Source organism: Nymphalis io, chromosome 1 (genome assembly GCF_905147045.1).
Source record: "Nymphalis io chromosome 1, ilAglIoxx1.1, whole genome shotgun sequence".
Taxonomy (NCBI): Eukaryota; Metazoa; Arthropoda; class Insecta; order Lepidoptera; family Nymphalidae; genus Nymphalis; species Nymphalis io.
In genome coordinates, this window is record NC_065888.1 from 2,619,068 (window position 1) to 2,643,062 (window position 23,995).

Sequence of the window (23,995 nt, forward strand, 5' to 3'; positions counted from 1 at the left end):
GCAATCGATATTCATTAATAAAATTTGTCGAATTTCATCAAAAAAGATCAAGCTTTTGTTTTATTATATTAGTCTTTAGTTATATTGTCTTATATTATCTGCGAAAACACAAGTACACGAAAAAATATAAATACGTTTTATTGTCTTCACCTTGGGTTAGACTTTGCCTTAAAATTTCGTTTCTAGATCAAATAGTTCATGACTAACGATTGACTCATGTCAGAGTTTTGTTCTTCTAAAAGGGTTTTTGAAGAAAATATTACTCCTCAGGATTTTAAATTTGCATCAACATTAATAAAAAATATATCCTCTGATGGGGATAAATTATTTATAGGAGGAGTTTCATTCAAAATTTGGCATTTTAAAGTTTGATGTATGAAAATTGATGTTTCGATTTATATTTATAAATAAATGCAGTTTTATTTTATTACTAGTACTGTTATTAGTTTTTTCTTTAGAAATTTCATCATCGGACTTAGGGGAAAGTTTTTATGAAAGTAATATTTGTGGGCTTTATTGGTTACGCGAAATTAATTTATCATTGCGAAAAGGGTAAATAAGACCCAGAGCAGAATACACAAAAAATCTTTCATTTTACTATGGCTAATGTCATGAAGAGGGCTTGTTCTTGATGGAAATGATGGCTTGTCTTGATGGAAATTATATTACTATATATTATAAGACAAGTTCTCATAGTTCTCCGCCGCATCTGTCTATCTGAACGCGTTTACCTATTGACGAAATGAGGAAGGCTTAGGTCGAACTCATTAACACCACACAAAAGTTTTCAACACAGCAAAGGTTTTTATCGTGTCTTCTCGGTGGTGATCTTACATTAAATTTAATCTTGTAAAATGCTTATATATTTAAATAAAGCGAAATTTAGGTATTATTTTAAATTTTTATATTGTATTATTAAGGAACCCAAAAAATCTGAAAAAATATATATTAATAATATATAATTTCGTTTAATAATAAAACTCGTTAAGCTAACAAATACCCTTCACTTATAAATTGAAGGACATAGTAATACATTAAGTAGTTGATAACTCACACACACACACACATCAGCCGAAAGACGTCCACTGCTGGACAAAGGCCTCCCCCAAGGATTTCCACGTTGCCAAGGATTTCCACGTTGATAACTATACAAACATTATAATACGACTGAAAATGAAAGTTATGTTTAGATTTACATACACATGCAAATGTGAGTAGGCTGGTGTGAAAATGGCAAAGTTGTTCGTATAATGAAGGCGAAGTAACGTCACTTGATCCGCCACATTCGGTAAACTTGAACACGCCGCAGCCGCGACTTGGCTTTTCGAACTTGACTGTACTTACTCTTATCTCACATCCAATTTTAGCATAATATTAACTGTTAAAAGGCAATATGACCTGATGGATGGAACATGTAAATATAAATCTTAAAATTAAAGGCTTAAGGTTTAAAACTAGTTAATATCTGCCACATGTATTCTTCAATCCTGAATAGAGAAGCATAGTAAGCTCTAAGTCTTAAGAAAGGAATTAAAAAAGGACATTAACAGTGTCTTACTTTTTAACTATCACCTCCAATTTGTTTTATACCAAGTACACCAGATGCAGTGGCGGATTTACAAATTTTCAAGGCTGTAAAGTTTTTGTCGCTCTTGCCTCACATTTTTACATGCCAGTACTGTTATTAGTACGATAATTTCATAACATGTTTTTTTTTAGTTTTCTTCTGATTGCAACTATAATTACAAGTAATTCTTGTATTTTATAACCATTACACACTACACTACACTGGCTATTTTACTCCGTGCGTCAAGAAGAAATCTTTTTGATTTCTTTGATCCGCCAAATTTGCCGCCCCAAAAATCTGCCACCTAGGCTGAAGCCTACTCAGCCTGCTGGAAAATCCGACACTGACCAGATGGTTCGTTTTGTAAAGACATTTCATCTGTTATTATTATTGAATATTCTACTTTAAGTTACGTCATTAAACGAGTATCGGTTGAATTACAGTGTAAAGTGGATAATAGTGTTATTAATGACGAACCAGCGTAGTAGCCTTTGTCGTGCGCCCCTCATTACAATAATCGTGATATACGATTGAAATGCGTTCGCTCTACAAGGATAAGAAGTATACTTTTTCGAAACACATCGATAACGTTAATAAAATGGGAATCGTTAATATTATAAAAATACCATCAGTTAATTTTAGTAGTAATACTAAATTTTAATCGCCGGTTTTTTTTTAAAGTTAACATTACAAATTATTTTAATAATTAATGATGATAAAATTACATTAAGATCTTCAGTATAATAAATATATACAATTAAAAATTAAATATACAAAACAAATGTTTCTTCTATTTATGTATTTAATTTTGCTTATTAATAAATTAAAATATTTTATTAAAAACATTAATAAATATATCAATATATAGCTTATAACAAAATACAAAAATATACACATGATAAAAAGTGTCGAGGTACCATTCGTTGATTTCAGAATTTGTTTGATACAGGATATATATTTTAATTGCAAATAGTTGACTGTGTAATTTCATTGTGTTTAAAAAGGTACTAAGATTTTTCTTCACGTATTCATATATTAATGTCAATAACTGAAAAAGGTTATATAATTATAATTTAGTTCTTTTGCGTAAGACTATCTAATCGTAATAATAATCTAATAAATCGTATTTATGAACAATTTATACATACATTTCGAATAAATACCAGTTTCTAACATCACGAAATGACGTCACTGACAATTAAACTATTATTAATTTGTCTTTATAATTAATTTCAAACTCAGCGGAGAAGAAAAACATCGTGAAGTAAGCTATGTCGGATATAAATCTGCCATGTGAGTATCCACCAACCCATAATGGAGTAGCGTGTTGGAATAAGTTCCAAATCTTATCTTTGAGAGATTTACTTTTTTGATACAACGTAAATAATATTGATACTTACGGTTCATTAGTAGTAACGTAAAATGAAACGATCACAAGCTTTTTGATATGAGATATATTTTAAAATATAACTTTGGTTTTATAACAATAACATACTTAAATGATATAATTTTATGTATTGTCTTATTTCTAAGTAGGTATTTATTAAAAAAAAAACCAGAATATTAAGTAATTATTAAAACAACACCTCTGTAACTTATATAGTTTTATCCAACACTGCACTGCTGTTCTGTTAAAGCTTACTCCGTTACTCACCAGTGAAATATTGACAACCGACTTATACCGATATACTATTTTAATACGCGTATTGAAATTTTATAATTATTATCATCAATTTCGCATGTCACTTTCTGACATTTCACGACCGTTTTCTGCGGTGTTTCGTGTTTGTTCTTACAGAATAGCCCTGCTGCATTAAAATAGCGTGAGCTAAATTTGTACTTCAAAAATTACAATTAAACAAAAATATAACTAAGGTAGAATTGAAACTAAAAAACTAGCAAAAAGTAAATAATAACTGTACATAGTGCGAAAACTATTTACATTTCAAAACAAAAAGTTTTAAAATGAAATATAATTACAACGATTCGATCTAAAATTTCGTTGGCATGTCGTAGTTTAAGCAGCATAGCTGATGATTCAATACTAGCGAGCTGCGAAGGAAACATAGTACACATGTGTATGCGCAAACATAAGTGCACTTTCTATTCCATCACTCTCATAATAAGATGGCATACGATTTAAGTGCTTTCAGAAGCACAGAAGTGTAAGCACTGCCAAATCCCAACTTCCAAACTTTGGGCTTCTATTGAGGGACCGTGATTCGAACCCAGGACTTCGGAATCTAAAGTATTATAAGCTAGAGTAACGAGGAAGTTGTAAACATTATAAATGAATAAATTAAGTGCCTAATAAAACAAATAATTTCAACTTCGCCCCAGAAAGAATTATAACAACATATTAACGTGAAAATAAGACATTAAATTATTGATAAGTAATACTGAAAAAAACCAATATCTTAGTCATATAGACGTTTTAATGTTATAGAACAATATTATATACTTTTAGGTTGTTAATATTATATACGAAAAAGTTACATCGGCACCAACGAATAAACAATAAAAAAAATCGTAGCCGTCACAAAACGACGAGCAGATGTGAAATATCAATCAATTTATAATTATTAAAATAATATGTTAATAAAATAAATATAATTTAAATATGAACATAAAATATATAACAACGAAATTTGTAATTAGAGCGTCACGCATGTACTCCCTTGTACATGTAGACAGCGGCGGCTGAGAGGAAGATGATGGCATAAAAGAGCGTCACGCTTGCCGTAATGGCATACGAGTTGGTCTAACCCGCAAAGCGTATACATGTTTCAAATAAAAAATGCCTTCATATACATACATACCTACATGAAAATCTACCTAAAGCTACAATATTTGTACTTATATCTGCAAATTTTTAAAGCGTAAATTTTATCTTTAAGTTTATTTGAATGCTTAAAATAAACAGTAAATATTAGCCTTTAATTATTTTAGAACCGGCGTACAACGGCATTTATGTACTTAAATAAGGCTTCCACGTTTGTTATTTTACAAATAACACGGATAGCTCGAGAGGATATTAAAACACCGGAATATTCGCATCAATATCAATTTTCGAGCCACTTCAAAAACATTCAATTAATAATGTCCGTGCAGAACGTCCAGTGGAGACATAGCGCTATGCAATGCGATATAATATGTTTAATTCTCCTTTGGGAAAGCATCAACTTAATCTTGAAACTTCTGAATACATACATATTGTTTAATATACAATTAATAGTTTTATGGACGTCACAAAGAATAAACACAAAGTCTGGTGTCTGCAATAGATAAATGTCTCATTTAGTTTAAGTTACTGTGTGTTTGTGTGCGTGTGAGCGCGTGTGTTGGTATATGTGGGAAGTATTTGAAGATTATATTAAAAAAAAACCAAGCAATTACAATAATTATAAACTATTTTTAAAAGTATTATTTTTAAACACCAATATTTTTTATGATATACGTAAAGTTAATTTACAATAGCTTTCCGTATAAATTTAGCTAAGTATAACCAAAAAAATATATCTGCAAGTCATAGCGCTAGTCATCCATTATATGATATGCCTTGTTACAATTTTGTTTTACAAGTTATATGTAATCAAATTAAGCTCTTAATATATTTTACTTGAATTAAAATATATTTTAATCATATCAGTATATTTATAAGGATTATTCATATAAATTACAACAATATAACAATATTATAATTGCTATTTGAATATTATATAATAATGCACTTTGCTGAAATTATATGTAAATATCAATTGTTTTAAGCAGGTTACATAATATTTGGTTAAATTATTTATATTCGTTTTAATTAAGATAATAAAATTAAACTATAAAATACGATGATAATTTTAACGTTTGATCTAGAATTGAGAAAACTGTTATTGGAAACGACGATATCTATTGCTTCGGTTTCTAGCTTATTTATTATTTTACGTATTTTATTACTTATATTTTGTTTATTAATTGAATTTGCCGTGTTAGATAATGTTTTGTTCTTTATAACATTGTCAAGGGAATTGCTTGGGGCTCTTAATACATCTGTGATTGTTTCCCTTTCGTCTTCATCATCGGAATTTTCGGCTGATCCGAATTGGTTGTCGGGACCTTCGATGGGCGTTGAGTACTTATAATCTTCTTTTCTGGTTGACGCAATTGCCACTTCATCGGATGGGCCTGGGATTTCTGTTAAATATAATAACTAAATTAATTTGTAACAAAAACTAAATAAAGGGTTGCCATTAATTCGCGATTGAAATTTTTATTCAATTAAGTTAAAAGTTCAATCATTAATACAAAAATATTTTTATATAGAAAAATGCAAATATTATACAAGATTAAGTTGTTGATACAGGCCGTAGGTACGGCTTATTGGCTATTGGCTTAAATAAACTGTTAAAAAAGTCCACAGTTAAGTTTTCTATATAATGTATTATATTAAGCTTTAATTAAAATGTAACTTTTATGATAAAATAAATTGAAAAATAATCAGAAAATTTAGTTCAATTTTATTTTTGGTCGTAGAAACCCCAAACAAAAAAAAAAATAATAATTTAAAAAATGAATGTAGTATTTTTTTTAATTTGGACCACGAGTCTTAGAGATAAAATTTCTTGTTAAGTTAAAGGAATTGCGGTGAGAATAAATTGGCGATATGATGTATGAAGTGTATAGATGAGATAACTCTGTGTATGTTTGCTTGCTTTTATTATTATTTTTTTGCAGTTGCAGTTTGCAAACTGTAGAAATGATTTGGCATTTACGATATACCTATCTAATAACAACTGAGCCTGCAACTAAGTAACACGCGGGCGAAACCGCGGGCGGTAAGTAGTCATTATATAAATATCGAATTTGCATAAATAGTTGCAATGGAAATTCATGTATTTGATCGCTAGTACATCTTAAGCTAAGCTTGTATATGCTCTGTTGCACATTTAGGTCACTTGTAGGTATATCCATTAGTGTTCAGCTTTGAGTATACTAATTCCCTGCAAATGTAAATAAGCATTAAATTAGATAACCATGTGATTTATTATTTTTATTTATAAATAAACCAAGTAAATTTGTTCATTTAATTTTTTACTTCCTGTTAAAATTCATCGCGTAAAAAGAGCGCCAAGGCATTCAATTCTTTCATTATAATACATAGGTATAATTCTATATTATTCTATATAATGCTATATTATATATTCTTTAAGAAAATTGACATATTTATCGAATGATATAAGTTTCATACCACCTTTATATAATAAGAAGCTTTCCAGTCCGACTTCGCACAGATAATTCAAGGAGTTACCTCAGTTTTTTATTTTAATTATGATACTATTATTTGTCCATTTCCAAGTAAGGTATGTATGTATGTATGAAATAGTATGTGGTTTATAATTTATCTATATATAATTTTATACTCTATAATTATTTATAATATGTATATTCTATATAATAATTATATATATATTTGTATGTATGTATATGTGTATGTATGTATGTATTATTATATGTGGTTAGTGGGATGTAGATATGTGTAGTTTATTAAATATTTAGTATTTATATGTAAATGCACTTACCTGTTCTCTTACAAAATTCTTTCACCAAAGGTTGTTTGTTAGAGATCGGTATAAGCGATAAGACCGCCTTTGCGCACCATTTTTTTTATTTTCTTTTTCGTTGATTGTTTCCTAATTCTCTCATTTTATGTATATGTTGTGCAAAAAGTGTTAAATAAATAAATAAATACTTTATTAAATATTTGCATAATATCAGCGTCCAAACATTCTTCCCCCTGTTAGTACTATGCTCTTACGTCTTACCTCATAACGCACATCTTCTTATTGAAATATTTTGTATACTTACACTATAGTTAGTGTAAGAATCTGATGATCCAAATTGCAAAATATAAAGATTTATTTTAGTCGAAAATGCTAGAAATTAATATGGTAACTATTTTGACCAGAACGTTTTTGGTTAGTTAAACATAGATTTTTCTCAAATATCTAAAAAATTTAGTTACTGATTATTTTTTTCCATTTCCAAAACAAAAACATAAATGGTTAATGCGATTAACCTATCTTCTTAGATAGGAATCTCCCTTTCACGGCTTTCTGAACATATTACGAAAACACAAATTTTTCATGAAATGTTTTTGTATGTTTGTTATATTTTTGTAGTATTTGCGTACGGCATTGGCCTCTTTTTTATATGGTTCGGGAAGGCAAATACCTTGTCAAAATAAGTTCTAATATCTAAAAAATATGTTACAAACAACATACATAATCTATAAAACCTATATCAGTTTTGAAAATATAAACTAAAATAATAAAGTCCCATATTAATCATAACATTTATGGTAACATTATATCAATAGTATGGTAACATTAATCGTGATTTTCTTTATAAGATTGCTATCAGTTTTCTTAGCTCAATAAATTAAAAAAAAGAACAAGATGTTTTTAAATCTGGAATAGAAAATCAAAACACCATCACATAGATACGAAAGTGTTCCATTTACAAAATATTATAATATACATATTAACAAACCGTAAAGTCTAATAACGCTGTCAACTTCACCGAGCGAGTTTTTTGCAACGCATCTGTATCCCCCAACGTCAGCGGGCGCCAGCTTGCGCACCGTCAACGCCATACGACTTTCGAACGAGCTGACCATTGTATTAATTACTTCGTATTTGCTCGACGAAATCACCATTTCACCTGGGAAACAATATATCTGTTGTCATTTAATTACAATACAACCACAGATAGCATAACGGAATATAAAAACTTTTTATTTTATAAAAAATATAAACATTTGTTTTAAATACATGCACAGTTTAATTTGTCAATTTTAAAAACGTTTTCTTACTATTTAATCCTAGCTTAATTCTATGAAAATATCAAATCGTATTTATTAAGTTGTACTCATAAAATAATATTTATCATTAAAAAAAAATAATGTCTGTTTTGCTTTAAACATTGTATGTGACATAATTAAAACATCTTAATAACATTTTAAGTTATAAAGGAAATATCTCATAAAGCTACAAATTGTTACAATTTCCTAACGCTTAAACAATAGCTTGTACCAACTCAGGTAGACGTAAGCCTCGCCTGTTGTCCACAAACGATAAAGCTGCCGTCTTCACACAAGTCGCTGAGCAATGTAAAAACCGTGTTTTTATTAAACTTATTGTTAAAAGCTGCATTTTGTTAAAATAACAAATAAAATATACAATGTTAAACTGACAAAGTTTATTTTATCTTAAAATTGTGAAACGAAAGTACGTTGGCTTGTTGCTTACTACGACTTATTAGAATTAGTATCTACTACGCAGGGCTTATGTATTGAATTATTATTTTTTATGTAAGAGGTGGGAAAATGGGCGGGTCTAACCTGATGGAAAGTGACTACCACTGTCCATTAACACCAGGAATACCGGAGGACTTGCAAATGCATTGCCGGACTTTAAGGAATAAGTAGGTTGTTTTTCTTGAAGGTTTCCATGTCATATCGGTTCGTCGTCGCTGGTAAAAGCTGGTTCCACAGAGTGGTTGTGGTTTTTATTTATAATTAGCACAGCCCGCGGTATCGCCAACGTGGAATTGAGTTGGTGACGATAATCCATTTAAATGTGATATTATAATTTATATAACGCCTATTTGAATTATATATAAAATATTTCAATGATTAGGAAACAGTGATAGCCTAATATAAATGGTTGTTTCTGTTTTGATAAATTGCAAATTAATGTCAATGTTAACTTAAAAAGAGATAGTAATTTTGAAATGACACAGACACTTCTAGTTCATTTGTATAGACAGAAGGACTGTCAGTTAAAAGGGTAACGTCTCCTCAAAGCAATGCCGTTTTCGCAATGTCCGCTTTTAATTATGTATTATTTCAACGGTTATTGTATCATATCAACAGACATGTTAGGAATGGGTATGTCAAATCACTAAAAGTACTAAACTTGTCTATGATCTCATCTCGATATCTTTCATAAGATTCCATAGTCTAAGCTGCTTTTGAGAATTTTCTGACGAAAAAACCCAATAACTTTTTAGTGGCCCGAATTGGAAATTGAACCCAGAACCTCCGGGTCTGCGGTCTTATATCAACACACTAGACCAACGAGGCAGTAAGCAAAGACTAAGACCAATAATAAAAATAATACAATAATAAATTAATAGCATTGATTTTAAATTCAATTAATGATTTAATTACTATACGATTACATATAAAAATATATTTTTTAAATGTAATGAATATTATTACTGATTAATTACCTTGCTTTCTGCTAACTTATATATATTGTTTTCTCATAGTATCTTATTATTATTTTCACTTATCTCAATAATTGTAAATAACAAAATTTACATAATTTAATGATAACCGAATAGAAAACTTATCTGAAAAGGAACTTTAAAGGAACCGATAAGGACAGGAATGTCTTGTCTTATCTTAATTTCGATCGAAACTTCAGCTTGTTTACTCCCAGTGTTCGGCTTTACGACGTGCGGCAAAAGATGGCCTCCGAACAAAATTACTTAACAAACCCTCACACCCGTTTCATTATAACAAGAAATTTCATCTCAATTAATGTTTGAAATAACATTGTAACACTCTTAATTACGCTCGAGTGAGGGCTTAATTAACACTTACATGTCAGCGGCCCTAACATAGATTGATGACAAACGAAAATGACAACCCCGTATAGCTCGCCCTGTGCTTGGTTTTCGGAGTCGAGTAAAAGCGCCAGTCATTACACGAGCTATGAGTCAACAAAGGCTTTGATCGACGTCCTAGTATTATATCGCTGTAACATTACCATCGAAACTCGGTAACGCTTTAATGTGTTTTAATAATTAACAGAAGTTAGTTTGTGTGGGTCTGGTTGAAACTGGATTTATCCCGTTAACGTAATCACAATGATGGCTAGGTCTTAAGTACATTTCACACTAGTTGTTATAAATTAAAATGAATTACATAGGTAAATATTCTTAATCTAAAACTGGACTAATAAAATTAACGCAACAAAATCACTAAAACTATACGAATGTTTTTTTTTTTTAATTTTACTAAGCTATTAAAATCTGTTCCTGTATTTAAGTTGTTTAAGTTATGAAGATCCAACATTTTATTTTTAAATGAAAGGATAAGTAATATGTTTTACCATATTTATTATATTTACTTATTTATTATTTTAATATTTCTTGCGATTATTATGACTGCATTTACTTTTTAAGTTGTAATAAAAAAATGCATGAATTCAACACGAAAAACATACTTCCATTTATAAATTTAACAAAACACAAAATAAGTGAGAACAACATCAGGCAGCGAATAAATATTATGGGTGAGGTAAGTACCGGACATTGAGGCTGTTACGTATGTAACGAGCAATGTTTCGCGGTACTATAGACCGTCTCACGTAATAATATTCGTAGGAAATGGAACAAGTAAAGTTTTGACAGTGTGTCGTCAAGCCGTAATGGAAATGTAATTACAGATATAATTAATGTAGTTTAGGTAGGGCTTTGTGCAAGATACGGGTAGCTACCGCCCACTCCTCACACAATATACTGCCCAACCAACCTATGGTTAGTGGCGCATTGGCGATGTAAGAAGTGCTTAATATTTCTTATGATGCCAATGTGTATGGGAGGTTGTAGATCACTTATCATCAGGTCGCCCATTTGCCCGCCTACCTGTTACAAATAAAGCGAATGTCAGAACTATCGCAACATTGTCTATATACGATCGTGAAATATCACAAAGTGTTACGTGATGTTGACTGTCATATTAATAATAGTATCCTGGGACATTATTCACACACAGCAATCTGATCCCAAACTAAGCAGAGCTTGTAATGTGGAAACCAGACAACTGACATACTACATATACCACTTTTCTTTTGTAAATATATAATTATATAGACAATTAAACTTTAAACCCAGACTGAAGACAAACAGACATAGTCATGCACACAAATGTCTGTTCTGGTTGGGAATCGAACCCACAACCTTAGACGTGAAAGGCAAGTATCTACCAACCACGCCAACCGGCCCGGCATTACATTCAACGATTTATCAAACCAGCGTATCACCGTATGTTGTTTGAATATTTCACGAGAATCTCAATGCTGAGTCTAAAATTTAGCTCTCCATGTCTGTCTACTAGGCTAATGTGTCCATAATTACTTGCTCAATAATTATATTGCCTACTTTTTTTTTTAAATGATATACATATTATATATTTATATTTGTATCTGTTTTGATTTACTAATGAAACCAATACAATAATTACCATTATGTTCTGTTAAAAAATATATATACACACACGTATATAAAATCATTCTTGACTTGAATAGTACTATTATAAGTGTAGAAAAAAAGTTTCATAGTTATGGTTTTTTAGAAAAAAAACCCACCAAACAAATTTATTCCCAATCCAGTCATAACTAATTGTTCGCTTTTAAAATAACGCGTTGCACTCGACCGAAAAATTCATCCCTGGAGACATCAATTCGACATTTTAACATTTAAAATTAAAGTATCCTCATTTTTATTCATAGAAAAGTTTAAAATGTCCTCAAAAACGCTAAAGACGATGATAACAGTAATACATCATAAAAACTTAAAAACACTACGCGCTCTAAGCGAGGTCTACATTGAAAATTAACCCGTAAATTTCAGGCGACAACTGTTGAGAACTTTCGAAAACCGCCGACGGCTATAGGGGGAAGAAATGCGAAGTAGTACTCGGAGCCCACTAGCTCATTACAGCTGCTTTCCTCAGTAAGTGAATTGAGCACTTTCTACGCTATTTATTATATAAGCGTATTTGTCATTGGCGTTATTATAACAATAAGTCATTGACCACGAAAATTTAATACTTTTCTATACATATATTTTTCTTTACCAAATGCAATATACAATCGTCGGCGTTGCTATCGTGAATACGTAATGATGTGATGTAGGACGGGTACGTTACGTTATTTTTTTGACATATTCGTTGCTACAAGACCAGGGAACGAAAGGAAAATGTATTATTTTATAACATAAGTTTAGCTGGTTTATTTTACGCTCGAATAGGTGCTAATGGATATTTCACTGGATATCACGACCGGTTTTATTATGATTCCTCAGTAGTAAATTTTCCATTTTTCAATGTTATTCGAAGATATTTGATTTTATATGTCCCGGTATATGAGCTTATGTTCTCGTGACAGTGCTACTAAAGTAAATCGTATAAATTTAACGTGACAAAATGATCTTAAAATATCTTAGATTCTTTATATATTATTTGTTTATTATAAAAAGTAATGTTTTGATGTACATAAACTTCAATCGTACTTAACTCAATAACAAAGTCGGAGTGAAAACGTTTATTAATAAATGAATAAACTTTTTTTTGTAATGCTTAACTGAAAACACTCCATAGTCTTAGCATTACAAAATATATGTATATTTATTTATTTTATTTATTTGGGAAACATACAGCATAATATAATACATAAAATTTAGTAACAAAATAAATTTCACTTAAGCCAACAAAGTTTCCACTTATACAAACAAACATGGAGTGAACCTAACGATAACAAGTTATTTAACAATTTATTAAGATATATGAATAAAGTATTAAAAATAATTTAAAACAGAAAAAAAAAAAAAAAACGATAAGTATATTACTGACAAATACAGTTTTTTAGAGCTTCTTTGAACTTAAATAAATTTTCGTTAAATATATCTATACTAGTGTAGCGTTTATTATGATTGTCACATGCTCTTACTAAAAAGCGATTTTTAGCATAGTTCGTTCTACACATTGGGACATAAAAGGTATGTTTTGAACGGGCAATGGAATGTGAGCACTTGATATAAATGTTGTTGACTAAGTACATTGAAGCGACAAAATTATTTACAATTTTGTAAAGAAAAACCTGATTGCATTCCCTGCGTTTCTCAAGCGACAAAATATTAAGCTTATTAATAGCATTGGACCCAAATTTACGCGTTAATCTTCTAATAAATTTATTCTGAACATTTTCGATAGCCATAACATACTTAGAGTATTGTGGATTCCAAACCGTTGAAGCGAATTCCAAATTAGATCTTACATACGAGTTATACAACACATTATATGTATTGATATGCTTAAAGTCTCTTCCCTGGCGAAATATGAAACCCATCATACTGTAAGCTTTTGCGATAATTTTATTCACATGCCTGTCAAATAATAAATTAGAATCTAGAAGCACTCCTAGGTCCCTAACCTCGGTTACCCTCTTAATTAAATGATTGGAAATTGTGTAATCAAATAAAATTGGTTTTTTTTTTCTAGAAAATGTTATTACATTGCATTTTTCAAAGTTAAGATGTAGGCCATTAGATGAACAATATTGCACTAAAATATCCAAATCATATTGCAAGTTTGAGCAGTCATCACTTCTTTTTATGATTTTAAATAGTTTTGTATCATCGGCATATAGAAGTATGTCAGGATTTTGAAAATTTTTTAGTATATCATTAATGAAAATGTTAAACAATAGGGGACCGAGGTGAGAGCCCTGAGGAACCCCAGATGTTATGGGGACAAAACTAGAAATGTGTCCCTTGACAGCGACTGCTTGAGTTCTGTCACGGAGATACGACGTTATCCATCTTAGCAAATCGCCGTGTATACCAGTATATGCAAGTTTTTTAATTAATAGCGTATGTGGAATTTTATCAAATGCTTTTGAGTAATCGGTATACACAGTGTCAACCTGACGTCCTCTCTCCATGGCTGAAAGAACAACATCGAGAAACTCAACAAGATTAGACTCAACTGATCTTTTATTTACGAATCCATGTTGTTGGGTAATGAGCAGAGGTTTTATTAAAGGAAACAAAGTATCGTAAATAATCTTCTCAAATAATTTAGGTATGATAGATAACATTGATATTCCACGATAATTTTTGACAATATGCTTATCTCCATTTTTAAAAATGGGAACAACAAGCGATTTTTTCCAAACAGGTGGTAGTATGCCTGAATATATGGATTTGTTAAAGAGTAAAGGGATTGATAAAGATTTACTGCATCGTTTTAAAAACATAGGATGTAATCCATCTGGGCCACTGCCTTTAGACGAGTCAAGTTTTGAGAGATATCTTTCAATGGTACGGCATGATACATTAATAGTACTAATTAAGGACTGACTACTATGCTTGTTTAAATAATCAACCTCGGGTTGATTCACTTCTACTTCAAAAACTGATTTAAAGTAGTTACTAAATAGATTAGAGATCGATGGGCCGTCGGAGCCAACCGTATTGTCATGAAACATGGTGTCAGGTATATTATTACTACCTTTCTTTGATTTTATAAATGACCAGAATTTCCGAGAACTGTGATGAATATTATCTTCAGCCCTAGCAATAAAGACATTATAACACTCTCTTTCCATCAATTTAGTTCTGTGTCGAAGGTCAGCAAATTTGTCATAGTCACTATTATGACCATAAATTTTCCATCGTTTATGCACTTGTAATTTCTTTTTAATCAATTTCATTAAAAACTTGCTAAACCATACAGGATATTTATTGATATCGTATACTGTTTTAGCTGGTACAAAGCGATCCACAATATTATTAACTATTAAATAAAACTTATCTACTGCGTTAATTATATCACATGTTTCGAATTGTTCCACCCAATCAATATTATTTAGCTCATTGTTAATTGCGTTGTAGTCAGCAACATGAAAGCGACGAACAATTCGAGGAGCATAACGTAAATTTGAATCATTCAACATAATATCCGTCAACACAGAGAGAGACGGATGATGAACGTCTTCAGGCAAAGATAATGGTGTTGTTCTATCGACCGAACAACTACAGTTAGACAGAACGAGATCCAATAGTCTATTATTACCATTAAAAATCCCATTATACTGACACCAGCCAGAGAAGCACATAAAAGCAAATAGTTGCATAATTAAATTATTTTCGGATGGGTTTTGGATAGCTAGCGTATTTTCAGAGTTATGTGACCACACAATATCTCCCATGTTGAAATCTCCTACAACAATATATTTATCAAAAGGGTTATTCAAATTTAAATCTGATAAGAACTCAAAAAATGTGGCTTCAGAATCGCTCTGGTGTTGATTTTGAGGGAAATAACAACAGAAAAGTCGTAGTTTTTGTTTACTTAAACCCTGTCCGACCACTATATTAACAAAAGTTATATCAGCACCTGGAAGAGACATTGGTGTCCTAGAGTGTTGCATGTCGACATAGATGCCACGACGTACTGCTATAAGTGTACCACCACCCTTACTTACCCCTAGAAGTGCATAGTCACGATCATTCCGGTATACGTTATAGCGTGAATCGAAGAGTTCTTCATCAAAGATATTAGGAAGTAACCAGGTCTCGCTTAGACAAATTACGTCATAATTGGAATTTAACAAATTAAAATAGAACTGTAAAGTTTTAGTGCGCAATCCTCTAACATTTTGATAATAAATATTTAAGTACATAGTAATATATATTTTAAATTATAATTATTGTGAGTAATAATATTAAAGAGAAATAGCTTTTCAATGCACCTAGATGCCAGATAAGAATTAAAACATACCTTCAAGTCCATAAAACAATACAATATCAGCCTAATTTTCTTAATAAATATAATTAAAATATTAACGAAAACAAGTAAAAATATAAAACTACAAAAAATATTCTTAAAAAACTGAACAAAGTAACATACTTTAATATTATAAACCAACAAATTAATAACGCTTATAAAATTTTGTTTAAACACTCTTTGGAAGTAATGTGAATAACTGGTGAATTGTTATTGTTGTTTATATGTACATAAAACTTATACGAGAAGATGTAACGCGTTTTGAAGTATTGTAATCTACGTCTTATTATTCTTGTCGTTTAATTTTAATTTAATGTATTTAAACAAAAGCATGTAAAGTTAACACTATAATAATCATGAAAATATCATAATTATCAAACATTTCATTGTATGTTGAATAACGTTAAAATTAAAACATTTTGTTTACAAGAACTCGACATTGATTTCACGCTCAAATAACACTTTTTATTGATATTATAATAAAGTTTTGTAGTAATAGCTTTAAATTTCTTACAATAAACTTAATCAATCAATCATCAATTGATCAATATAAAATCGGCGGATAAACAATTTGTTAAAAACATAAGAATTGTTTATATATTTATGTATCGACTAAAATTATGTTAAAAAATAGGCTTATCTCAAGATTTTTTACGATTTTTTATATTTTGTCATTTATCTCCTGAACGGTTTTATCCTCTGAGTCCATTCTTAACAGAGACTAGCCATTTGGACAGGATAGCACAGTACACTAGTGTGTTTGTACACAGACGCTTTCTATATCCTGTCATAATTCAATGGAATGGATATTAGACAATATAAGAGAAGTTAAGTACAGTGCAAAACTCCAAACTACAGAATGTTACTCAGTATTTTTTAACAAATTAAACCAAATTTATTTTTTATTGAGCTGTCCTGGAGTTTGAATACGCGACCTCAAGATCTAAGGCTTATAAGAACTGAGCCATGAAGTCAACAAGCTTAAAGCCCTATAAGCTCAGTAGATCGTTAAAATAATTAACCAAACCTTGTTTTAAACTAGCTTACAAATGCTTTTAACGCAAACGAGTGACGGGAACAAACAGTAAACTATATAAACGTTCCCGATAGAGTCGCGATAGCGTGTTGGTCGGTCCGGTTACTTAGGCGGAAACTTCGCAAATCAAAAGCCTGACTCAAGTTCTTAAGCTGAATGTTTGATCTGCCAACTAAACTTGCTTGCTCTCCGACTGTGTCATTTAACGGACTTGATGTGTTTGAATAGTAGATTATTCGAGTGACGCACACTACATTCGCTCTTGGTAATTATAACTTACTATTGGAATTAGAAGAGCTAATATAGCACAGTGGTAAGAACGTGTTAATCGTAACCGATAACCTAGGTAAGCGCTACTGAATTTTATGTCTAATTTGTGTTTATCTCGTGCTCAGCGTTTTAGTCTACATGTATCACATAAAAATTTGGCCACGTGTATATCCATCTATCCGCATTAAAGCAGGGTGGTGAAATACGCTCCTAACCATCTGTTCACACAGAAAGGAGGCCTTAACCCAGTAATGGGATATTTACAAGCTGTTACTTATTTACAACTAATTCTTAAAGTCTAAACTTACTTTACTTAAAAATTATAAGCAACGCCGCTTGCCTTAGCCCGCAGTATAATATCTTCTTTTAAAAAATGCGTTCGATTTAAACAAATAAATAATTACATATTTTTGAAATAATTTCAATTTTATTGGCGGGATTTCATAATAGGCGGTTTTATAGAGTACATTCTCGAGATATAAATTACAAAAGCATTGTTGGTAAGTCGTAAACGCCGTGTCCACTCAAGTGGAACTAACGAGCATTGTCTTATTTTACCACAATGGGTCACTTTTCTTAAGAATTAAACCCGAACGTACTCGTAAATTCAATCTTAATATCTCATTACTTGCAAGCATTCCGCCTACCGTTTTATTCTTGCCAAAAAACTGCACCGATTTTAAGCATTCTTTGTCTCGATTCTTGATCTTTTATTACGAGTTAATTAGACACGGTTTTTGTAATTGTTTTTTTTTTAAGTTTAGTAAGCCTTATGATTTTGGTTAATATTACGACATTAACTTTTTTTTTAATGCGATTTTTTTAATCATTATAAAGTTAATACGGCAAGAATCAATACATAGTCATACTACACTACAAGAATGTTGATCATTTGGTAATATTTTGAATAGTATTTAATTATTATTTTTTCACTCCTTAATAAAATATGAAAAATAATGTTTTTTTAATGTGTTACTTACTAGAATTTCCCATTTTAATGTTACTTTAGCACTTAGTAACCTTAATTAATCTCATAAAAATGTTACCTAGGATGGTGGTAATGGGCCTGTTGTCATGGTAACCAAGCGAGAGGGTCCCGGGGGAATATACTCCTAACTTAACGGTAGTGGATGAGCTTCTTAGAAGATTCGTGACCGAAAATGGCTTATCACTTATTTCGTAATAAACTTGAGTCAGATAGTAAAGTTAATAAAGTGTAAATTTAGCCTTAATAGAAGCTTAAGTATTTTTTTATTAGTACGTCGGAATATCAAAGCTGAGTTTTAATAACGGGGAAAGGAACTACATGTATATATCTGATGATTAGAAACTAATATCCCTCACGCATTACATATTCTGCCGCCTAACAGAAATACTTAGTACATATTATTGTGTTCCAGTTGGAAGGGTGAGTGAGGTATTCTAACTACAGACACAAGGGACATACGTCTTAGTTTCCAAGTGGCGCATAATAATTCAATTGTATTTAATTATCTATTTAACTTGATTGTCAAAAAAGAGTAAGTTCTGTTCGGATTGATATATATTTCTATCCTAAAAGGAAGTAATGAAGTTTTAGATTGATTGACGAGATAAAATACATATATATAAAATAATTCTAATTCTACTTTATTATTAAAAGCATTTTTATTGTATTAAGAGAATAATATACTTTAATTTTATAATATGTTTGAACCGTTGTATTCATACGATGAAATATTTGAAATTAATTAACTTATAAATATATTACATTACATTTTTGTTACTTAAATAAATAGTACATAAATTATTTTGTCACCGCTCAAGTTTACAAATACCTATTTTGTGCATTGCTAATTAAACTCGAAATTTTCAACTATTGTACGTTTAATTGTTTTTAATGAACAATATATTTTCACTGCTCAGCATTGAATTTTAAAATATTCTACATAATGTAAATAGTTTTTATACTTACTCGAATCTCTAACCCAATAGTTGATGGACTTTGGCGATGATTCAACGTAGCACTCGAGTGTGACGTCAGTTCCTAGAGGAGCACCCACCAGTTGGTTGGGAACTTGAATTTCCGGATAAACTACACAAAACAAATTAATACAAAATAGTTTCAATTAAATGTTGCGACGAATGTTTCACTCAATTTCAATCTTGAAATTTTACAATCATCAATAGTAATTACTTAAATTATTTTAAAATTCAAATAATTAATAACACTTATCTACGTTTTCTATAATAATTATTAAGAAATATATAAGTTACTTGACTGATATTAAAGGTGACGAAAACTCTGAAAGAGTCCAGTGGCGAAAAATAATTAAAAGGTACACCAGGCTGACATTAAATAACACCATTAATAACAAGAATCCTCTGAAACTTGTCGAGATAAACAACAATTATACAACCATTTCAGCACACGAAATGTGTTTCTTTGAAAGTACTTCTACAAATTTTCATACATTTTAAATACAATTAATTAGATCATTGTTAGTACAACATTTTGTTACGATTAAATGTAAATATTGTAACGTTTTCTTTGATCAAATTTGATAAATATTACATATATTTTATATTCAGTTCTAAAAATAACATTTAAAATAAATTTTCATAAAATATCAGTAATAAACTACCTTATGTCATTAAACACGCTCTGACTCGCCATTCAAGCCGTAACACAGTAATATAAAGTATAGGTTTTGGTGGTAGGATTTGGGGATCAGCGAGTGTAATACTCGTCAATCATACAAATTAATACACCTACCATGAGTATGTTTTTCATACTATCGATATTTGCAAATAATTTGTTTTTGAAATGAGATTATAATTGCTTAATTTATGTATAAATATTATTATAAATTCCGTAAAAAAAATATCTTGCCTCCGTGATTAAAAAAAGGTGAAAAAATGAATTAGCGCCATCTATTGATAATGTGTGTTACATTTAACAGTAAGAGGAAGACCACATAATTTACGAATTATACTATCAATGTGTTTGTAACGTCCTGGATGGGTACTATACTATACAGTACTATTTTAGAAATTTGTACAATTCAAGTTTTTCCTTTAATAAAAAACTTTTTTAATTAAGAAATTATATAAGTAATATTAATACTTACAGTGAACTTTGATGATGATCCTCTTGCTTATTGTGGGTGGGACGCCGTTACTCGCGATGCACAAATACGCACCCATATCGGAGCGAGAAATCTTGCTTAGTGTTAAAATCTCGTCTTCATACATGCTCACTTTTGAAATAATGATTAAATTATAAAATTATTGATATTTTTATAACTCACACGTATATACAACTTAAATATTAGCACTAAAGTTTGTCTTGAAAGCTGAACATTTAGCAAATGAAAGTAGTAATAATGTTAGGTAAAGAATTGAATTGACATAGAATTTTATATTACAATATTTTTAGTATTTGGACATCCTTGTGATTTGTATACCTAGTATGTAAATGACGGATATTTTTGTTCTCACAAAAGTACATAAGTATTGAATAATAAACACACTTATAAAAGGTGACTTTTATTATTTCGTAAGTATGTCAATGACTATTGTGATTTATGTAAGAAGTATCGCAACCTTTTTCAGCGATACGTCAGCGATACTTGACATTTATTTAGAATAGAATTGGACAAAATAAGCTATATCACAAAAATATGAGTAATATATTATATAAAATTATATACAAAATATGAGTAATATAGTAATATATTATGAATAATAATAATAATATATTTATATACATATTAGTACAATTTAGCATTTGTCCGTCGTTAATTATTACTTTATTGTAAAATGAATATTCCATATAATCGTTTGGTATATTTATGATTATAGTCAATTTGAAAAAAATGTAAGATGAGCGGTGCTTGTCCGGAGACCGATACGTACATAATTATCATATTTATCATTACATGATATAAATGGATGTTACCTTTATTTTTAGCTCCATTTGCGTCCCTTATAACAATGTCCGAGCCATCTTCTCTCTTCCACGTGACTCTCGGTGGTGGCTGTCCCCGCGCCCGACAAGACAACCGGACCGTTCCACCTTCATGCACCATTACGTCACCCGATGTCTCCTCAGCTACGAAGTCCGGTGGGATTACTACGTCTAAGTAACCCATCTACAAGATTGCAGTTTATTTAATTTTAACTTACAAATTTTATTCTATAATGAATTTGAAATTTCATTAATTTAATTTATTTTTACGAGTATATTTCATTTCTTTATTCTACATTTCATATATATCTGAAATAGCATAGTAGTTAGAACGCGTGAATCTTAGTCGATGATCGTGGTTTCAAACCATGTGTATGTGTATTCCAGCAACCCGCATTGGAAAAGCGTGGTGAAATAAGCTCATAAAACATCTCCTCAAAAAAGGAGAGGAGGTAAAGATTTACCTAGCAGTAGGACATTCTCAGGCTGTTACTATTACTGACATCTACATCTCACAAATGAAAAATACATGTATTATTGAGTCATTGTTAAATATAACTAAGAAACCAATACAGGGAATATTATATTAATAAATGTCGATAAGCATCAATCAATTTCATCTATAGCTGAGTAATTATAAAAGAAAGAAAATTTACAAAATTGAAATTCTTTTTATTATTTCGTACATTCGTGTACGTGAAAGAAAAACGCGAATTGATTAAAGAGGGAAAGCGTTAATTGCTAAAGGCTGGCAGCGTACCGTGAAATAATTTTTGATACACATTATGTGAAGGGCGTCATGCCGCGTCGACGTCGCCGTCGAAGCCTGCAGCTGCACTGTCGCCGCCGGGGATTTATGCCGTTATCAGACCGGGGTATAAATTACAGCGCCGAGTAATAATTTAGGGGAACCATACACGAATCATTACCCGCTGCGTCGCTCGCTCGCTTCCCGCCAGCGTGTAGTTTAATTCACTTTATCTCTTCAACGTTTATTGTAATCGGAATTTAATTTTCGAATACGTTCGAGTAATTTAACGGACAATTGAACTTTTTTCGTTTAAATATTACCCATGTGAGATATTTTATTTATTACCGTGGAATCACAATATGTTCTTGCCAAGATTACTTTGGTTAATGTCATTTGTAAGTATTTGACTTGCATGTCGCAAGTCAAAATAATCAAGTAGGTCTTGAAATAAAATTATTGTATATATTAAATAATGAAGAAAAACACGAAATATTGTCCGGATAATGAAAGTCGTTGGAATAATTATAATACATATCGATTCATATTGTGGACTTGGATGATGAATGAAATAGCCGTTGTGTCAGCTCCCGTGGACATATCACATACTGGATACTATACACATTCCGTCATATATGTTATTGTTACAGTTTTTGTTGGAATACCGTTAGTGTATTCAGAGATCTGCATAGCGCAATACACGAACTGTGACGTGGTATCTACGTGGAATTTCTGTCCGATTTTACGCGGCGTTGGTTTCGGTACATTTTTTCTGATAATATTAAAAATTGCTTATTTGTTGGTTCTATCGTCATGGTACATGGAGTATACATTTGCGTCCGCGTTTGATCCACCCCCATGGTTCTCGTGCGCAGAATATGATGACCCTAAATGTATGGTGAAACGTGTTAATGTGTCAATATTTCAGCACTGTATTGAAGCTCAGAACTTATTTAATGAAGACTGCGGTATGAAAACAGCGAGCAGTTGTTTTTTTGAAAAAAAAATCAGCAATAATAACACCAAACAAACGAATTGTATACACATATGGAAAACAGTTTTAGTCAGTTTGATTTTTATCTCTATATTGTTTGTAATATTGATTAAAAGGAAGAAAATCATAAAAATTATTGTTAGAATATTGGCAGCTTACGTGATTATAGTTTTGGTAACACTGTTTTGCGTTGCGCTATCCACGAGTGGTACTTGGTATGCAACGAAAATTGGAATCAAGTGGGAAGATTTGGATTTTAAATATTCTATTTATATATCAACACAGAGTGCCCATGCTTGTGGTATTGGGTGCGGTATCATTGGCTTTCTGTCACGCGATGTTTCATTCCGCAGTCCAGCTACAATGACTGCGGTGACTACCCCGCTTTTTTCGCTATTCATTACTCTTATGTTCGCCTTAATAATTTTTAGCGGTATCAAAAGTGTGTCCTACTATCACGGGGAGGAGCAAAATATTTTAGAAATGGGTGACAGTATTTTTTTTAATTCATTTGCTTCTGTAGCGGAAATCATGAGTTATTTTAATGGTATGCCATTATGGGCTTTCATTTGGTTTTCGACAGTATTTATATGCCTATTAGTTAATATAGTTATATTATGTTTATTTCTGTTCGAATCGTTGACGATTAATTTAAAAATTGCAAGGAAATATAAGAACTTGTGCTGTATTGGAATGCTGTCTTTGTTATGTGTGTTATCTTGTCCATTTTACTGTTCTGATCTCACGGTTGTTCTCGCAGATGTTACTGAAATTATTCAACTCACGACTTGTTTCTTCTTTT

The 23,995-nt window shown here is 30.7% G+C and overlaps 1 protein-coding gene across 1 annotated transcript in view; it reads right to left on the minus strand.

Annotated features, from left to right (window-relative positions):
* Positions 1-5,359: 5,359 nt before the first annotated feature.
* The window catches only part of LOC126771921 (lachesin-like), a 30,045-nt gene continuing 11,409 nt past the window's right edge, over positions 5,360-23,995 (minus strand). Inside the window, exons 5-9 of the mRNA XM_050492096.1 lie at positions 21,443-21,635; positions 20,613-20,741; positions 19,457-19,576; positions 8,108-8,278; positions 5,360-5,752 (exon numbers count right to left, since the gene is read on the minus strand). Of these exons, the coding sequence (XP_050348053.1) occupies positions 5,379-5,752; positions 8,108-8,278; positions 19,457-19,576; positions 20,613-20,741; positions 21,443-21,635 (987 nt within the window). The 3' untranslated portion in view covers positions 5,360-5,378. The remainder of the gene's footprint in view (positions 5,753-8,107; positions 8,279-19,456; positions 19,577-20,612; positions 20,742-21,442; positions 21,636-23,995) is intronic.